Below are 20,340 nucleotides of genomic sequence, written 5' to 3'. Positions count from 1 at the left end.
AACACTGATATATATAATGAGTAGGGTAGATGGCCTTAGCTTTCGATCCAAATCGGACCTTCTTCAGAGGCATAAAACAATAATATTTTGTATGTATATTGTTATATAACCACATTGCTTTGAAGTAAAATGTCTCTACAAATGCTTTACACTATTCAAGAGCTGCTGTGGCTTTTTACCAAAAGTTTTTATTGCCATTAATTTCAAGAATGATACCTGAACAAATACATTCCCTTTTACAAAGTGCCAGAACTTTTCTTCAAGTGTTGGGGCAGCTAAAACACATCATTTCCATGTGCCAACCAAATGCCCTCTGATCATTCGCTAAGGAAAATGTTATTTGATTATACACTTGGTTGAAAAAGGATTTTGTGAACGAAATACCTGCATACTAATTGATAACAGCAAACCAACATTTATATTTTTATATTCGGCAATAGTGTACTAACATGCATCCAATATTTGTACAATGTAATTACCTTCAGGCAACGAGAAAAACAAATTGTTACGTTTTTTGTTCTCAGCCAAAACAACATCCTACGAGGACACGATGGATTCACTGGAAGTCCAGGTCAACCGGATCGTCCACTTTGTGGAGAGCAACTACGGCGATCTTGACATACCAAAAGACAGCCCCAGTGAAGGGAGTGGGTCACCTGCGCGGACATTGAGCCGCATCACACTTCATTCTGCGTCATCACACAATGGTGGTGAAGAGTCTCCCGGGAAACAATGTAACCGTAGAATATTTCTGGCTTGAAACGCCGATTTCATTCCCTGTGAACTTTGACCCCTCCAAAAAAGGTTTGAGACATTTCTAAAATCTGGAGCGATTATGTCAGTGCAGGGAGAGTATTCCGTAATTAAGAATAAACAATCTGAGAAACCCAAGTCAATGCTCTTTTAGTTTTTGATTCTAATACTACATTGTACTTGTTGTGTACAATAACTAGTAAAATTGGAAGTAGAGCCATGTTTAAATCTCTTTTGGGAGGAGGGTTGGGTCGAAAAAGAGCAAGGGTGGTTTCTTGTCGAGCGGGTAAGAACAATGGACTCAACCTGTCGATTTCTGATCAGCAGAGAGATACTTTACTATTATTGCTTTGTTCTTCGGATGGGACATTAAACCTTAGGTCCCGGGCACTAGGTTCAGTAGTGCATGTAAAAGAACCCAGGGGTGGATTTCACAAAGAGTTAGGACTAGTCTTATCTTAGGATAAGGAGTTAGGACCAATTACTCGTCCTAACTTAGGACTAGCTGTACGTTTTTGATATCTCTTAGGGCTAGTCCTAAGTTTTCTTTGTGAAATCGACCCCTGAACACTTATTCCAGAAAATCACCGTCTATATATAAGGAAATAAAAGGGAAGCGAGGAGTTCTTAAATTGCCAATTAAAACAGGCAGGGTCCTGGGCGTGCGATAAAGGCCCTCGCCTTCCGCCATGGCCTTTATCACACAGCAACGAATTCACGTAACACGCTCTCAACAAATAGCAATAGCCAAACTGTCCAAGGTATTTATGAATGTATTTTTATACACAGCTAAATGTTACCATGCTCAATAATTTAAAATCAGCAGTATCAACTGATACTAAACAATGGTGTACATGATTAGTGAACATGCATGTTTCAGTGCGCAAACAAATGTAAATATTTGGGGAGGGGGAAACAAGGGTTTGTAGCTGCATGCAAATGAAGTCCATACAAAATGTCAGTGTTAGTCGTAATTATATAACAGTAACACAAATTGAAAAAAAACAAAAACACTTGTACATGTAAACTTAATTTGTTTAAGTCGTTTTATAATTATTGTATTTTATTTTCAAAATAAACCAAATATTTCCTCTCCTTATTATGTACTTGTATACTGTACCCGAAAAGAGCTGCTGTAAAGTATCTAAAATAAGTTTTTGGGGTATTTTACAGAAATCTTCAAGAAATCTATAGGTACAATGACTATAAAGTCAATGATTAAAAACTTCATAGTGCGTAGTTAACCAGCAAGTGTGTTAGTCAAATTATTTTTTCACTGATGAAGAAATTTAAACATTATTGCTATTGGACTGGAGACCCAGCAGTGGGATCGAGGGACAGCACTGGGATCGAAGATTGGTGCATGTGGGATGAGTTAGTGATTCAAATTGTGATAATCCTTCAGAAAGGATTTACATGGAGATAACAGGTGTTAAAATACGAGCAAAATACAATTTTTTACCATAATTAATTCAAGTAATTAAAAATAGATAACTCTGATATAAGAAAACAACTTAAAAACACAAACAGATGTTTAGACCCATTGCACATGCCGCCATCACTGAGGCCAAACAATGAAAACGTGCCTCTGTGAGCGCACAATGCACAGCTCGCAGCTAATTGGTGATCTTCCTTTGAGCCCAGGCTTGTGACGTCATGTGCAAGGGGTCTATACTTCAAATGAGATTAGTGAACAAGGATGAATCATGTGGTGCTCGATATGGGTGCTCGCAAAGTGGTACCCCCATAGTGGTACCCCCTCCCTGTATTGCGTCCTTGTTGTGTGATAAGAAACTCATGAATTCTTAAGAGGATTTTAGGGGGTACTTTTGAGGAAAATAGTGTGTTGAAGTATGGGTTTATTGGGGGAGGGGGTACCCTCTGCTGCCATATCGAGCATGGTAAAGGATGAATAGCAATAAACCAAGTGCCCTTTGTTTATGTCTACACCGCCCACTACTGAAATCCTCTCAGCCGTATGTGCGAGTTCTCTTTTTGCACAAACTTGGATTTAGAGTGAGGCTTAAGTTCATGTTATTCCAAGGCATTTTTACTTGTGACATCTCTCCTATTTCAATTAATATGCAAAACATGATACCATTAAAGTTCATAGCCTTGCATAGTCTTATTGTTTTGATTTGTTGAGTTGTCAGAGGCACATCGCAAAAACAGAAAGATTTGATGCCCAAAGTGCCGCTCCTCTACATTTGATCATGTCGACAACAGTCCCTTCACCTTCACCACTATATATATACATCATTTGAATAATGTGGTGATAATTTTAGCTTCTCAATAAAACTTTGCTTAAATTGTCAAACCAATTGTCCTTAGTCCACGTCATGATTGCTACAAAAACCCTGCTGTCACAAATCATGTTGTCACAAAATGATCTTTAGTTATCGGTGAAGACGGCTTTCCTCTTCTCCACAAATGCTGTCATCCCTTCCTTTCGATCATCCTGAGGGGGTTGGAAAAGTAACACAAACAAATCAATAAGCGATTAACTTTAATAAAAACTTTTTGAATCAACACTCTGCAAAGACCAATATTTTTTGTGGCGTGTTGTGGCCCAGCAATTTAGAACACCGGATCCAAGCTCTGGTGTTTCTGATCAGCAGAATATGGGTTTGACTTAACAATAATTGCTTTGTCCTTCGAATGAGACAGTATGATGTAGGTCCAAAATACTAGGTTTAGTAGGGAACTGGTTCTGGTTCAAATATTGATCTAGCCGATCTTTCTTTGTATAACCCAAAAACAGTAACATACACATACAGTCATAGAAGACATCAACCTCCTTCCCAACTGAACACTAAAAGACGGAAAACTTTGACAAGCTCACAATATGAGTGTGCATCATTTCCAGAACCTACTTTTTTCTGGCACACATGGCCATCAGAACATTAATCACTAAAGTAAAAAAGAAACGTACTGTTGCAAACGTAGAGTGGAAGATTTTCTTTTCAAGTCGAAGTCCTTCCGTCAGCGACAGCTCGTAGGCGCCATTCACTGCTTCCTTCGCCATGGCAACTGTTAGTTTAGAGTTCTTCCCGATTTTCTCTGCTAACTTGAAGGCCTCGTCCAGAACAACGTCTGGTGGGAAGACTTTGCTTACGAGCCCTTCAAAGTAAACAAAACAATGTCAACAAACTGGATCCAAGGCAGTTACACAATGTAGATCAAACTAAGGGTGTCATGGCCACTAGTCAAGAGCATCCAATCAAGTTCTGGTGGTTAAGTCATCAAAGTGTTGGTTTGAATCTGGTTATGACACTTTCACCCATTGGTAAAAAGGGGTACCTGTGAGGGCCGCTGAGGTGAACAACATCAATTTTACCTGAACAGGATTTGAGCCTGCAATCTCTGGATTAACATGCCAGAACTTAACGAACTTATGCCATCTGACCCTTGTGACTGGCAGTTTCAGGTTGAATGACCTCTGACTGGAGGTTGAACGACCTCTGACTGGAGGTTGAATGACCTCTGACTGGCAGCCCAAACAAAGGCAATCACGTAGTAAGGAAAGAACATTAGGGCTAGATAGCTCAGCTGGTAGGGTGCTGGCACATTAATCTGGGGGTCACAGGTTAAAATCTTTGAGAACCGAGAAGCCTCCTGAACAATCCGATAAATCTACTGTGCGATAGTAGATATATGGCAAGACAGTTCTCTAAAAAACAAGCCTGGCAAGTAGATACGATACACACATGGTGTTATCGCAAACCAGGTTCAAATCTTTTTCTCTAGTAATTTTATTTTGGAGTTGGAGACTAAGGTAACTGATAAAGAATCAATCTTCTCCTACCCATTTCCTTGGCCTCATCTGCAGCGATTGGATCCCCAGTAAGGACCATCTCCATTGCTTTGGACTTGCCGATAGCATGTGTGAGTCTCTGAGTACCTCCCGCACCTGTAGAATGAAAGACAGTGCAAAGCTTAGCATAACTCTTAGAATGGACCCTTCCCATGAAACAGACCCTATAGGTTGGCAAACGCCATAGAGTTGTGCACTAAGCAGACGGGCAATCGCCTCTGCGTCACGTACCCATTAGCCTTGTACAAAACAGCACGATGTTCCCTCTTTTTGCCAACCAAAATGTTAGTGCGCAGGCGCTGTGTGTAATTTACATACTTCATGGGAAGGGTCTATTAAAACAGTGTTTGAATTGTTTGCTGACAAGACTCATTCTTCAATGTTGTCGATGCAACCAATGGCTAGCCGGGGTCGCTCAACTTGGATGGCTCCTATCCCATAGTTCATTTTACTTTGTTCATTTTTTGATTCTGGTTGTGGAGCCAATGACTCTCAGAAAATAAGCTTAATCACTGAAATAGCCTAGAACCCAAAGAAAGAGAAGACAAGGAAGGACGTTTCAGTTTTAGATGTGGATTGTGAAGCCAAGGACTCTCAAAAAGTAAGCTTAATCACTGTACTAGCCTATAACCCAAATGTAGAGATGACAAAGAAGGAATTTGTAGTTTTATATGTGGGAGGAAAACCCCAGAGAATTATTTTACCGGGGTGACCCCACACAGTCAGGTAGGGACAAAATTGTGTACTGTTATTTTATCATGATAAAAAAAACTGTAAAACACACAACCAATAGAACATACCTGGAATTGTTCCCAACAAAATTTCAGGCTGGCCGAACTTGGCTTTTGATCCAGCATAGATGATATCACACATCATAGCCAGCTCACACCCTCCACCAAGCTATAGAAATATACATGAAACTTTCACTTATCATCATTATTATATATATTTCAAGAGATTTGGGATTTTTTTAGCTCTTTTCTTGAGCTATCAGGGGAAATCAAGAACTTCGGATTTGGATGAGTAGAACTTAATTCTTATTAGATTGCAGGCAAAAACTGGTTCTTTAAAGGGTCTATATAACTTTTGTAGCACAAAAAACACAATGTCCCTAGATTTACACTAAACTTACACAGTTTGAAGATAATGATAGTAGAAAGCTTCCCTGTAAATACTACATGCTGAGGTTCTGTAGTTTTTGGGACATGAATAAAACAATGTCATGAAAATAATTTTCGTTTCATGAGACAAAAATTATTTTATCATTTACAAAAGTTTTTTTCAGGACATTGTCTTACTCATTTCTCAAAAATTACAGCACCTCAGTACGTAAGATTTGAAGGGAAGCTTTCCACTATCATTATCTTCAATCCCTGTAAGTTTAATGTAAATCTATGGACATTTTGAAAAAGTACTCAAATCCTTTAATCATCAATTTGAATTTTAACCTTTGAACAGAAATCAGTTCACTAGCCAGAAAAAAAATGGTTTCATTTCATTTTCTTTTCATTTCATATTAATGGTTCAAGTGAAGCCAAGGACACTCAGAAGAGTGCACTTTAATCACGCCAAGAACCCAATGGCGAGAAGACAAAAACTTTGTTCATTTATTTCAGAATTTCCACGACATCAACATTTTTTTAGAGGGCTACGATCCAAAATGATTTAACAAAAATCCACATTTTATCATTGGAACTTGGCAATGCTTCCACAAGGGGATATAAGCGTCAAGCTGGCAACAGCCAATCTCTCTCATACAAACATTGGTTTAAAGCCATTGGACACTTTCGGTACAGAACAAAAAATTAAAGTTCACAGATTTACAAATAATTTACAGCAGGGTTTACAGAAGGTAATGGTGAAAGACTTCTCTTGAAATATTATTCCATGAAATGCTTTACTTTTTGAGAAAACATTAAAACAATATCAATTCTCGATAGCGAGAATTACGGATTTATTTTAAACACATGTCATGACACAGCGAAACGTGCTGAAACCAAGGGTGGGTTTTCCCGTTATTCTCCCGACTCCGATGACCGATTGAGCCTAAATTTTCACAGGTTTGTTATTTTATATATAAGTTGTGATACACGAAGTGTGGGACTTGGACAATACTGTTTACCGATAGTGTCCAATGGCTTTAACGTCTCTAACTATGAATTGCACAAATCAAGACATGATATCATAACAAGACGACAACACTACATGTAATTCTAGTCATTGTGAAATCAGTGGTTATATTAACTGTGGAGATTTGAACTTTGAGTTTAACAAAGGCAATTTTTCTCTTCTAAGAAGCCTTGAGGCCATAAAAACCTTAGCAACTATATTCTCATCTGTAAATTGTTCAGAAAACATTACAGCTTTGCAGCATGAAACTCTGGCTAGACCACCAAATATGAATGTTTTACTACACTGCTAGTTCACTGAATTGACTGGACTTATTCCTTGCCCTGTATTTTGAGCACAGCAGCAGCCAGCAATGGATTAGGAATCTATTTGCAAAAAGGTTTAACACCATGGCTCAATGTGGATTAAAATCATTATGTAGTCATTGAATTAATAATTGAATTGCATAATACACATACACCATGTACATGTACATGTACATGTACAGACAATGACTTTTGACCTTTGGACTTATTGCATCATTTATGAATGTGACACCATGTGCTTTAATCAGGCTCTTCTTTGTAATTTTGGAAAGAGTGAAATCAGGCGTGGAAATTCATCTTTGTGAGGGCAAGGCAATCTTAATTTTGCAAAAAGGACACTTTCTTTGTAAAATTTGAGAGTCTTTGAGAAGCTTTTAGAGGGGCACCACAGCCAAGATAAAAGATTCACACATGAAACAGTTACATGTACATGTCCCCTGAACAAGGTCTGCTGGCCAAAAGCTAGTTATAACACCCCAGTACCAGCCCAAATTCTCCCTAATATTTAAAAGCATCATAATACAAAACTGTTGACCAGTGCAAAGGCTGGTGGGCTTGTGAAACGTCAAGCTAACTACGCTTGCTAGCCAGTCAGAGCACGTTCAACCTGTAACTGCCGTGTAGCCAGGGATCACATCCAAGTTTACAATACAACCTGGGAAGCAGCAGTAGTAGGATCATCCAAAGGGAATGCAATTTTTATTTCAAAAATCAAGTAATAAATAAGGAGCAAATAAATTCAGTCTTGTCAAACTTACAGCATATCCGTTGACGACAGCAATGACTGGTTTTTTAGTTCTTGCAACGTGGTCCCAGTGACTCAGGAAATTTCCTCCATAAACCTGTTGGAATGTTTTCCCCTCCATTTCTTTGATGTCTGCTCCAGCTTTAAAAAGAAAAAGATCGGGGAGTGGGGGGTTAATTATTTAGATCAAGGACAACCTTTAATAACGTTGTCTTTAAATAATAATTGTAGTAAACGTGTGTTATACAGATGTGACACCCCACGCCTACATTAAAAACACTTTTCATTTGGTTGTTTTAGGCCTATAGCTGGTTAATCGGTTTTTTTTGTGAAGCTCTGCAGTCAACCCCACAGCTATTCAAGTGACCTATTACAATCTAGGTTTGTGGCAACACAATGGAAAACAAACCTCTCTTGGTCTTCATTTTACAAAGGGCACTTCCATTAGGAAATCTATTCTAAAGGTCGAATTGGAAACTCTTCAAGGGACTTCAAGGGACAACAAGGTCAACTGATGAACAGTAAGAATGAAGCTAGAAATATAAAATAAAAAAAATTAAAAAACGATCTATAATATTTATATAAGATGAGTGGTATCTACTCCCAAGACATCCCCTTACATGTATTTCAAGGAAGCTGACCAGTGCTGTACTGTACAAATTGAGCCAAAGCACTCAGTATTGACTTCAAGGATGCAGCAAAAGTGGTTTAAAATTATCTTGCTTTTAATAGGACACGAGTGTCATGTCCAGAATTCAAACCCACACTCTGCTGATCAGAAACACCAGAGCTTGAGTTCCACTCGGCTACGAAACGCCACAGAAAAGATCCACCCACATTTATAGAACCCAATCTACCTACCAGCGAAAGCCTTCTCAGATCCAGTGAGGACGATACAACCAACATCTTTATCAGCTTCAAATGCATTGAGTGCATCAGACACCTCGTACATTAGAGCATCACACAGAGCATTCAGGGCCTTGGGTCGGTTCAGCTTTATCAATCCAATGCTTTCTCCTTTCTTCTCTACGATGATATTTTCATAATTGGCTGCATTTGGGGATCAAAAAATTACACAATGAAGTTCTTGTAACAGATGAAAGGCCAGCGAAAATGTGGTATCTGATATCAGGAGTACCATGCACTTAGTTTGAAAAGTGTCATGCCTGGAATGATGCACGATGCATAAAATGTCAGCAGTAGATAAACATGTAGACAGAATTCAGGAACCAAACTGCCACTGCACTGGGCCTTCTCTACTGTACTACAGACCCAGTTACTTACTAGGGCCACTAGGGCGCTCCTTTTTCCCCCTGACATTTTTCAAATGAAAGTACGACCAATGACAAATTTCTTTAAAAAGGAGTAGGCCTAAAGGACCACAGTAACTTAACCTATCAATTAACAGATAACTTTCCGTATGGCGCCACCACTTTTTCACTATTTTTACAAAAAGGGATATCTCACTGGCTGAGCCTCTGACTGAGGTAAATTAGATACTATATTATTTCATATCGAATGAAAAAGTGGTGGCGCCATACGGAAACTTTTCCCAATCAACTTTTTCAATGCAATAAAAATTATATTATTATTATAAAATTATTATTAGTTTTATAATAATGGGGGTAGAAAATTCTACCTACAGTACAGTGGGGATTTTTGTGCGAAGGAAGAGTAGTGTAGTACTACAGTAGGCAGCAGAAACTTAGTTATTTAAAACATGGTTTCTTGAATGAATGAAATATAACTCTGGCAATGCGTAAACAAACACTGAAGAACAAAATTTGTTAGTTCACTTGGCCTGATTCACTTCAGTGATTACGTAAATACACACACAACATGCAGTGAACGTACCACACTGCCACATAGGACCACACACACAGCATTGCACAGCACACAACACAACACAATTAATAAATTTTACCTGCTGGAGTAATACTGAAACAGCGAGCAAATGCAGGCGTTTGCACACCTGTTGCAAACTTGGAGCAAAACTGTGACCTAGCTGATGCCCTCGTTACCAAGGACTTGCTGAGGACGGAAACACACTTCTGAAAAGATGCCATTGTAAATGTTTAATCAAGACCAAGGCCTAGGTTTCTGGCAGCAACTTTGGGGGAAGTCTTATCTTGACCGAAAACCACACATGTCTGAATCTGGGTCAAACAGAGGTCAACATTTGGATTCTCGTTATATCTCGCGAGACTTAAATCGGCATGTTCGACGTGACAATTTAGGGTTGTCCAAAAACACAAGTTTGCGGACAAACAATTTTATGTTATAAAAACCTTCAAATCAAACATTGAATTGAAAAGTTAAAACCTTACAAATACTCACTTGATTTTTATAAATGAAATATTCCAGTAGAAATGATTTATTAGGTCTGTCTTTTATGGAGTTTGAGAAGTAATATTTATAACTTCCCCATTTCAGGATGTGTATCCGTCCAAAATGGCTAGGGGGACGAACCCATTATTTTAGTAGGAAGCAAATCAGTCATTACTCGATCTCTACCGACGACCGTGACTCACACTAGAGGGCCCGAGGAGTGCATGAAAAGAAAACTCATCACGAAAGTAACTGTCAATATTTCCCTCTTTCAACATCTTCATTTAGTATGAATTTAGGACAGGAGAATCCTTTTGGTAACAAGCTGTTGTACGCTGGCTTCAATCAGGACCATGGTAAGACGAGCGTGTGAATTTATTAATTTAAGATTAATTTAGATAGATCGTCTATTCTAATAATAATATATAAAATCTGTTCATAAATGATAAATCATTCACTTTTCGAGCTGTTTCTCAAATGTCTGTGCATGATCAAATCATAATTTGATTCCATGCCGTGTCACAAACAGGGAAGTGTGACTATTTTACTATGTAGGGAATAGTATGATCAGTTTAAGTGGCTGAAGATATAAAACAATTGTAACAAAATTTACAGTACACAACATGACACAAGTTTTGCTTGTTAAATGTTCCTGTTATGTTATGTTAATTATTGTTATGCTGTGGACATCGTCATGCATAACTTAGAATTTAGATTAGAATAGATAATCATGACGTCATGATCCATCCTTAATTTCGTCGTTACACAAACTTGAGTTAGGGGGGCCTACTACTACTCGCTCGAGTTTGTATTCTTGTACGCAGCAAGCAAAGAGCAAAGTACTCAATACTTGTTGAAGTCCGCTCTTTTGAATGATACTGATAGTGATACGATAGCCTTTACTCGTCGACTTAAGGAACACGTTGCCTTGGATATTGAGTTGGTCTTTGAAAAGCGTTTGAAACCGTTTGTTATGAAATGCATGGTTAGATACATTAGATAATATAAAAGTAGAATATAATAATCCACACAAACATGCCTCAGGATTTCACGGTTTTCCTTTTAGTTCTGTCGCGAAGAAACACGGTCAACCATTTATGGGAGTCAAAAATTTGACTCCCATAATTAAATGGCCGACCGTGTTATTAGTCGACGATTTAAAAGGAAAACCACGCAATTTCGATAGATATTTGTGTAGATCATTGTATTCTACTTTTACAACACCTTTCTAACCATGCATTTATAACAAACGGTTGCAAACTCTTTTTATAGACCAACTTGTCCGATCCAAGGCAACGTGTTCCTTTAATGTATTGTCTCTGAGTTGACCATGGGTTTATACCTCCATGCTCTCACTCAAATTTTAACATGTTTTTAAAGTACTTGTCAAAACAGGGCTGAGTTGCAGCCCACCCTGGTACATTTGGTACTTGGTAGTATTTGGTACTTAAGACAACTGAAAACTACTTGACTACAATCTGACAATACTGATGAATAGTATAAACTTTTTATCTTAATACAGTAAATTTCCTAGATTTGATGATTTTCCTAGATATAGATCAAATTTTCTAGTTATTACTTGCCTTGAACTCGAAGTAATTAGCACCAGTTATGTCAAAAGCTATGTTATGTAGCTGAAGTCCATAAAACTGCTCATAAAATTGTAACTCAAGAGTCCTTTTCTTGTGCCGAACTCAAAAGTTCTTTTCTTTTGTCGAAGTACAACATCATACATGAACATATTTTTTACATTGTCCTAAATTTAAATTGATTGAATCTAATTTTGAACCACCACACAAATCCAATGTCAAGGCTGAAGAACAGAAGAATTCAGGACAAAACACACCGCACACAAAGTGACAAAAATCAATGCACAGCAATCCATAAAAAAAGAGAAATTTTCAAGCAAATAACAATGGCATTTTCTAGATTATGTCAATATGGAAACAATAGGCCGAACAGTTTGAATCTCTGCTTACATTTCAGGATGTTTTGCGTGTGGAATGGAGAAGGGTTTCAGGGTGTATAACACAGATCCATTGAAAGAGAAGGAAAGACAAGGTTGGTAAAGTATACACATCGCCCTCTATTGATATCTGCGTTGTGCGCAGGGACCGGGTTTTGCGCACAAAACAAATTAAAACAGAGTGCAGGTCTGGAATGACATGGAGGCCATGGCCTCTGTTGCCCTAGTCTTGACTTTTTAGAAAGTTTCACATAGACTTCAAGATTTTCAATTGATAATGCCCTTCGTGTCAAAAAAAAGAAAATGGCATTACCCCATCGAATATGAAATGCCAGGCCTGGAGTGTAAGGTATGCGGTGACACGACTCTAAGTGTGGTGGTTACCCGATGTGTAACAACTCAGCGTTTCTACATTGTATCAGTATGCTTCTCCTGAAGACAAGCATAACATACTTATCAAAACCTCAGGTTGTTACCATCCATTCTTTTCAACACCTCAACAATTTATAAGAGAGATCCATACATAGTGTTAACTGTAAACTGTCCAAGAATTTGCCGCCACAATACATGTAATTCAAATCGATTTTTCTTCACCTTTGGAGATTTTACTGATGGAGGTGTGGGACATGTGGAGATGTTGTTTAGGTGTAACTACCTTGCCTTGGTTGGAGGTGGGAAGACGCCCAACTACCCCCCAAATAAAGGTAAGAGGGATAGAATCCCCATTTGACAAAAAGTGAAAACATAAAATTTGAACGCGCATACAGTTTGACCTAGCCCTATATAGGACTCTTCCTCTGTGCTTACACTGTAGTACAATACGAAAGTGTAAGACCACCAGGGCTAGGTTTTACTTACAAGATGGCGACTTTCATAGCAAAAAGGTCTATATATTCAATACGGTCTATTTAAGAAACCACTATTTTTACTATTTATTACTATTTGTTTATAACTCTTGTTATAAATGTTTGATCTGTCCTTGCAGTGATGATATGGGATGATGTCAAGAAGAAACCAGTAATAGAGCTGGAGTTTACTGGAGAGGTCCAAGCCGTCCGACTCAGACGAGACAGGATTGTCGTCGTCCTGGAAACCATGATCAAAGTCTACACCTTTACTCAAAACCCTCAACAGCTTCATGTATTCGAAACATGGCGTAATCCCAAAGGTACAGAGCGTAGAATCTTCCTGGTTATTTCCTGGTTCCTGGCCATTCCTGGCTACTCCCTGATTCCTCGCCTTTCCCTGGTTCCTGGTTGTTCCCCGGTTCCTTGCCATTCCCGGCTACTCCCTGGTTCCTTGCCTTTCCCTGGTTCCTGGTTATTCCCTGGTTCCTTGCCTTTCTCTGGTTCCTGGGTATTCTCTGGTTCCTGTCCATTTCCTGGTTCCTTGCCTTTCCCTGGGACCTGGCTATTCCCTAGTTTCTGACCATTTACTGGTGAAATTTGTATAGGTTAGTTTTATTGTAGAGGCCTATCTACATTTATATAGGATTAAAACAATAAAACAATTCCCAAAACCAAAGGTGTACATTTCCTTCCATTAATAAGTGTTTTTTATTTATTCCCTCTTTTTTTAGGTCTGTGTGTCTTGTGCCCAAACAGTAACAATTCCCTGCTAGCGTTTCCAGCACGTCGTATGGGTCATGTTCAGGTCGTTGACCTCGCTAACACCGAGAAGACCCCGATAGACATTGCAGCCCATGACAACGCCTTGAGTTGCTTAACGTTCAACCATCAAGGAACAAGGCTAGCATCTGCCTCAGAAAAGGTAAGCTTGTATTCAGCACTTTTGGAAGTGTCGTGGCCGAGCGGTTAAGAGCACCGAATTCAAACTCTGGTGATTCTAATCAGCAGAGTGTGGGTTCTAGCCGCAGTTGTGACACTTGTGTCCTTAGGCAAGACACTTAACCATGATTGCTTTGTAAAGTTGGGGAGGTAGTGCTTTCTGCTCTGCCAGCCAGGCTTCTGATGGATGATACCCAAGCCTACATCCGTATGGACTGTAAAGGGGGTAACCCTGTTTCAGCCCCAGGAGTACGTGTAGGTTGCAAACAGCTCTTTGAAAAAAAGTCTATTGTAGCCCACACCTTGAAGTGGCCTTTAGGCCTTGTGTGTCCGGCGACTTGCATAAAAATAAAAAATTAATAAAACAATTAACTGTCTCCAAAGTCAGTCTTAAAATCATAGTAAAACAGTACATGTACAAGAGAATGTACAAGATTCTCTAATACCGGTAATCACAACTATTTTTGCCCCTTTTATCCAAACGGAGAAAGAGGTTTAACTACTGACTAAACTGGTACATGCTGTGTTTTGGTTGTGAAGCGAATGTACCCATTCAACATGTTCAATGCTCCGACGCTAGACTTTGACACAGACTATCAGCAAAACAAATACAAAGTTGTTACTTAATTTGTGTGTTTGTTTAAAAATATGAATGACCCTGTATAATTAAGTAAATAAGTTGTCAAAATTATGAAAAAGGTTTATATTTTGTTTTGACCCTTACACCGGTGTGTATTATTTTCAAGCACTGTATACTCAGTACTTCCACAGGCAAATCATACAGCTGGGGTTCGAACAGGTGACCTTTGCATTGCTAGAGCAGTGTCATACCAATTAGACTGTTGAGTTAGCCCGGTGGGTAGAGACAGTTCAAATCCTATAGGTTAGCAGCGGGTACTGCAACAATTTAATAGCTGTAAGTTTTGCAACGGGGATAAAGACTACAATTAGTTTTTACCCTTACATCGATGTGTATTGTACTTGTATACTCAGTACTTTACCGATTTCTTTGATCAGCAAATCACTTGATCGGTATTTTTTGCACTTGTCAGTCTATTGTAAGCTCAAAATATTCTCTTAAAGGCTTTTGACACCTTTTGTAGAATCCCTACTCACCGCGAATGAAGATTTACAGTGTATATGTTCATGTATGTAATATAATTCGTCATGTTTTTGAGAAAAAAAAAAATGAACATCACAGAGCAGTGTGTTCATGACACTCTTGTAAATCCCTTGTACAGGCTAAAATAGTTTTCGTCTCACTGAGATGAAAAATATTTTTGTGAAATTGTTTAACTAATTTCTCAAAAACTGCAGCACCTCAGCAAGTAATATTTTAAGGGAAGCTTTCAATCATCATTATCTTTAACCTGTGTAAATTTATTGTATCAATGGAAGTTTGTGATTTGTGTCGTACAAAAAGTACCAAAACTCTTTAAAATGGTAACAGACTATGTTATGTTTTGGTTTACAGGGCACACTTATAAGGATATTTGACACAAGTAATGGAACTCAACTACAGGAACTAAGGAGGGGATCAGGAAGTGCCAATATCTACTGGTGAGCAGAATAAATTCCTTCTTCCCCCCACTACCTTCACACACGTTAGCAAGGTTCAGCCAAAAACAAATGGAATCTCTATGAATTGTTTGTTGTGATTTGGTGTTCAACAAAGACAAAATTACTAGGACGAGATTTGAATTAATGACCTCTGAATTGCCCTCTACCAACTTGGCTATCTAGGCCTATGTTGACGGTCTCCCTATTTTGCAAATAATTTTTTCGGGGGTGCCAATCAAAAGCCAAACAATCGTTTTATGTTATGTTTCAAGGGCATTATGTGTTTGATACGTGTTTAAGGCTAAGAAAAGCAATAGTAGTTAACTTACTAGTGCAACATACATACCAAAACTGTTTTGAGAAGATTGTTGGTTCAGAGAAGAACCGGTGTAGTCTCAACATGAAGTCTCAACATTTCAAACAGTATACTCTGCTCATCTTCAGGAGCATTTTCTGCTAATTGTTTATTTTGTGTTTTTCAGTATCAACTTCAACCAAGACTCTTCACTTCTGTGTGTATCAAGTGACCACGGCACGGTGCATGTATTTGGTGCAGAGGAACCACGAAAAAACAAGCAATCTAGGTACAGATATTTGAGCTGAGTGTTTTGTGAATCCGAGCTCAAGGGCTCGATTTCACAAAACACTAAGATTTGTCTAAATAAAAGTTGTCAATGTTGCCAGAAGTTTGTAGTGTGACATCACACTTTGCTGCAGAAAATTACCAGGGCCCAATTTCGTGGCTCTGCTTTTAAGCAAAGAGCTTTCGCTTCTGGAAGCAGAGGATTACGTCAAAGGTATTTCACGGGTAAGAAGGAATTTTTTTACTTGTGCGCTCGCATACTCTACTTTACAAGGCATTCTTCGCTACACATCTACCACAGATATTTGCGCTTACACAGTAAGCGGAGAATGGCGATCATAAGTGCGGAATTTGGCAGTAAGCAGAGCCATGAAATTGGACCCAGTTGCCCCAAAGAGTAGACGTCCTGGGCTGATGAAGCATCATAAGCTCATTCAAATGTGGTCCGGTGTATGGTGAGGTGTATGAATTTATGAAATTGATGAGGTATTCATTCTGGAGCATTGTTGTCAAGGACTTTGTAAATGAACAGGTAATTCTTACATGTTTATTTTGTTGGTTACTCTTTCTAGTCTTGCGTCAGCCAGTTTCCTGCCAAAGTATTTCAGCTCAAAGTGGAGTTTCTCAAAGTTTCAAGTCCCCGATAATGCTCAGTGCATCTGCGCATTTGGTGCAGACTCCAACTCTGTTATAGGTGAGGAACTTAAAACAAGGCAACTACAGTCAACCATTGCTCGAGCACAGTTATGAAGAAAACATCCTTAAAGGGTTTGGGTACTTTGTATGACACAAAACACAAACTATGTCTACATTTCTGAAAACTGAAAGTATATGTTCCCTTTAAGTCGCAAATGTAATTTCTATTTTGTATTTCTTTGTTTGGCTGTCCTCTTATAGCAACGTTCCTGCTATAAAAAGGTGACATGGTCAATCCAGGTATTCTTGGTATAGCGAGAGTTGACTGTAAATGCGCTGTGAAGCTTTTTTAGACGTGTTCCCGATTTGTGTTTATTAAGTTATTTCTTCATTATTTTGATATGCGCTTTGGTACATTTTATGAAATGGGCGCAATATGAATAAATAAGTTATTATTATAAGAACTGCATATACTCAGTAGTTTTATTATTTAAACTTACTTCGGTGCTTTACCAAAGAAATCTGAGTTGAAAAAGTTGCCTTCTATTAACTTTTTCCTCCCCTCTTTTCCATCTCCAGCAATTTGTGCGGACGGAAGCTATTTCAAATTTGTCTTCAACCAAAAAGGAGAGTGCAGTAGGGACGTCTATGAAAACTTCATGGAGATGACTGACGATAAGATGTAAAGGTCTGCCACACCCATATTATTCATTGCCTCCTTATTAATCAAGTATTTCTATCACACAATTTTTTAAACCCCGTGTCTGTTTTGAATGTCTGGTTGTCACAGAGTTTTGGGAAAGCTCCGTTAAAGTTTTGCCGCATTCACTGGGAAACTATACATCTCTTTCACCAGTGGTTGGTTTTACATTGGGTCATGAAACTTAATAAATGAGCAGTTAATCTGTCTGGGGCAGTCAGCAGTCTACTGATTTGTGCAAGATCCAATTAATCTACTAATTGGTAAAATAATTACATGGAGAAAACAGGTGTAAGTTGTAAGATGAAAAGGATGTTTTTATTCTAGCCACTTTCTTTGACTGAGCTTTCCCGTATTGCCATAAGGAATTCAGGGTTCAATCACCCTGGGTTTTTGCCTGTGACAAGTCAGCGGGGCCAGTTGCGTCAATATTTTACTGGTCAGCCAGTTATTTCATTGGTCTATGCGTGAAAGTTTTCATTCAACATTGTTCAACATTAGGGAAGACGAAGCCACATGTTATTACATCACGCGTACGTTTCGTCATTTATGTTGATATCCCCGTTTTTATTTACCGTTTTCTTGTGGGTTCCGCTTTTTCACGGCCACACCTTGAATACTAGACTCTGCTTTTAATTTCCAAATGTTGCACACTTCTTACACACAGAGAAACGCTACTGGGCATTGAGCTGCACACCGTGCTGTGATTTTGGCTTGTGAGTTGAGGACTAGACGCGGTGAATGCTTGTGCTTTGAAGTTTTGTCTTGTAGTTCTCGTGTGAGCTCAAAACGTGTCGTTCTCGTGCGAGATAAAACGTGTCGTTATTGTGCGAGCTCAAATCGTCAAGCTTTGCGTTGTTCATGAAGAGAGGCACATACATGTACATCAATTGATGAATGGCTCAGTGGTTCAGAAGAGGAAGTAATAGTTTTGGAGATAACAAAATTTTAAGGGAGATGTATAACATTGTTTTCTTACCCATTAAGTGAACTTCCCATCAGCCAAAATCTCTGAAATCTACTCGGTTTCACTGTGACTCTTATCAGCTGTTATCATCAGTAAAGTAGTTTTAATATAAACATTCACCCTGGAACCCACTACCCCAAGGCCACTGATGCTGACCCACAGGCCTGATGCCGGTGTCACAAGTTTTAGAAACATATTGGTATTGCTGAAATCAAGACAACTGGAATTACAACTGTTTGTAGCGACAGTTTCATGTCCTGGGGCATCATCGGGCCAGCTGATTTTGTGGCAGTAAAAGGTTGGTTTCACAAACAATTAATATTGATGATTATACAAATATGAATGGTCTCTAAAGGGTTAAAGGTCAACAAAGGTCAAAGTGGACAATTCCCCCCACCCCTCAAACCTTTGTCTCTTTAAGTTGTAAATGCTTATTCAGTATTCATTGCGAATAAGCCACTTTGCGTGTTAGATTTGAATATTGTTTGGTACAATGACGCGTTTGATCACAAGTTACCACTTGAATTTGAATTCCTCAGACTATCGAGACGGTTGCTTTACTACAAAATTGGGGGGGGGGGCAATCTTTTGCGTAGTTACATAAGAGACGGTGAACACTCATACACAATTTTGAATGGATGTGTTTGGCACAGTGGTACTTGGGTTTGCTCATCGGGAGGTTGCTATGCAAAAGCTTGCCCGAACTGTTTGACTTAGCATCTGTCTCTATAGTTTGAGGAATTCAAATGTAAGCGGTGCATTGTGTCTAACAAGTCATTGTACCAGACATTATTCAAATCTAACTCGCAAATGGCTAACTCGCAAATGGCTTATCAGCGCTGCCATTTTAGACATGGCATTGGTATGGTGTACATATAAATATGTTTAAGGAAAAATTGCATTGTACATAAACTAGGCTTATTTTCAATGGCTTTTTAACATGATTTGTAGCATTAAAAACTATGTCGTCATGGTGCAGCCATCTTGTTTTTTCTCCCATCTAAATCGATGTTACCAAAACTGGGCTGGAAAGAGAAAGAGTCTGGTTCCTTTTTTAAAACGAATATTAGCATCAGTTACTGTTAGTGTTACTGGATATAAGTAATTAGACCAAGATGGTGGCAACATGTGAACTGAGATGGCCAGTTGCATGCTTTACCTAATGCTGCATTTAAAAGTCTATTCCATTTAAAGTGTGCTCTACGACCCTAAACTTTTGAAGGTTGAAATATCTGGGCCTGATTTCATAGAGCTGCTTAAAGGGTTTGGGTAAAACAATGTCACAAGAGTGATGTTTTCTTGGTTTTAGCATTTTCAACACAGTTTTAGCTTGTAAACATTTTTACCAGTTTTGGTAACTGGTAACTGGTAAATATGTTTTACATGCTAAAATAATTTTCGTCTCACTGAGACAAAAATTATTTTCATTTCATTGTCTTACTAATTTCTAAAAAACTACAGCACCTCAACAAGTAATACTTAGGGAAGCTTTCTACCATCATTATCTTCAAACCATGTAAGTCTAATGTCATTGTAAATCTATGGACATGGTGCTTTGTGTTGTACAAAAAGTTTCCAACCCACAAAAGTAGCTTAAGAAATCAAGCTGACCAAAACCAGGGTACAGCACAGGCCAAAATACCTGTGACTGGTATCCGGCTCGTTTGTGCTTAGCAGGAAATTTAAGCAGTCTTTTCTTCTAACATGTAAGCAGCTCTATGAAATCGGGAACTGATAGTTAATTATACACAGTTTTCAATGAGTGAACTGTCATAAATAATAATAAAAATCTAAAAGTTATGAAACTAATGTGAATACTAGATTGAAAAAGTTTTGAAATATCGATATGATTCCATTTTAAGAAGTATACTTGTTGATAACTTATGATTACAAACTCGTGACCTTGATTGAGGCTCCATCGTGATGGATGGAAGAGCAGGCCTGGAATTACATGTAGGCCACAGAGGCTAGGCCACAGAGGCCAGGCCATGGCCTCTGTTGCCCCGATCTTGGCCTTGCGGTGCCCCGATCTTGGCCTTGCGGTGCCCCTTCTTTTACGTCAAAAG

General features: G+C 38.7%; 3 protein-coding genes across 3 annotated transcripts in view; 2 read left to right on the top strand and 1 right to left on the bottom strand.

Moving 5' to 3' along the window:
- LOC117293120 overlaps positions 1 to 1,997 on the top strand; it is a 33,872-nt gene extending 31,875 nt beyond the window's left edge. The window contains exon 26 of the mRNA XM_033775338.1: positions 525 to 1,997. Within this exon, the coding sequence (XP_033631229.1) occupies positions 525 to 760 (236 nt within the window). The 3' untranslated portion in view covers positions 761 to 1,997. The remainder of the gene's footprint in view (positions 1 to 524) is intronic.
- LOC117293121 (enoyl-CoA hydratase, mitochondrial-like) lies at positions 1,509 to 9,901 on the bottom strand. Its single transcript, XM_033775339.1, has 7 exons — positions 9,672 to 9,901; positions 8,609 to 8,797; positions 7,761 to 7,888; positions 5,368 to 5,467; positions 4,559 to 4,663; positions 3,686 to 3,873; positions 1,509 to 3,211 (listed from the first exon to the last, which is right to left on the bottom strand). Exons 1-7 carry the CDS (start codon positions 9,811 to 9,813, stop codon positions 3,146 to 3,148), a joined length of 918 nt encoding a protein of 305 aa, XP_033631230.1. The 5' UTR covers positions 9,814 to 9,901; the 3' UTR covers positions 1,509 to 3,145.
- Positions 9,902 to 10,234: 333 nt separating this feature from the next.
- Positions 10,235 to 18,806, top strand: LOC117293005 (WD repeat domain phosphoinositide-interacting protein 3-like). Its single transcript, XM_033775206.1, has 9 exons — positions 10,235 to 10,431; positions 12,062 to 12,136; positions 12,644 to 12,745; positions 13,027 to 13,209; positions 13,621 to 13,811; positions 15,303 to 15,388; positions 15,871 to 15,972; positions 16,544 to 16,665; positions 17,187 to 18,806. The coding sequence occupies exons 1-9, from the start codon at positions 10,365 to 10,367 to the stop codon at positions 17,291 to 17,293; spliced, it is 1,035 nt and encodes a 344-aa protein (XP_033631097.1). The 5' UTR covers positions 10,235 to 10,364; the 3' UTR covers positions 17,294 to 18,806.
- The last annotated feature ends 1,534 nt before the right edge of the window (positions 18,807 to 20,340 follow it).

Source organism: Asterias rubens, chromosome 7 (genome assembly GCF_902459465.1).
Source record: "Asterias rubens chromosome 7, eAstRub1.3, whole genome shotgun sequence".
Taxonomy (NCBI): Eukaryota; Metazoa; Echinodermata; class Asteroidea; order Forcipulatida; family Asteriidae; genus Asterias; species Asterias rubens.
This window is presented reverse-complemented; position numbering and strand designations above follow the sequence as displayed.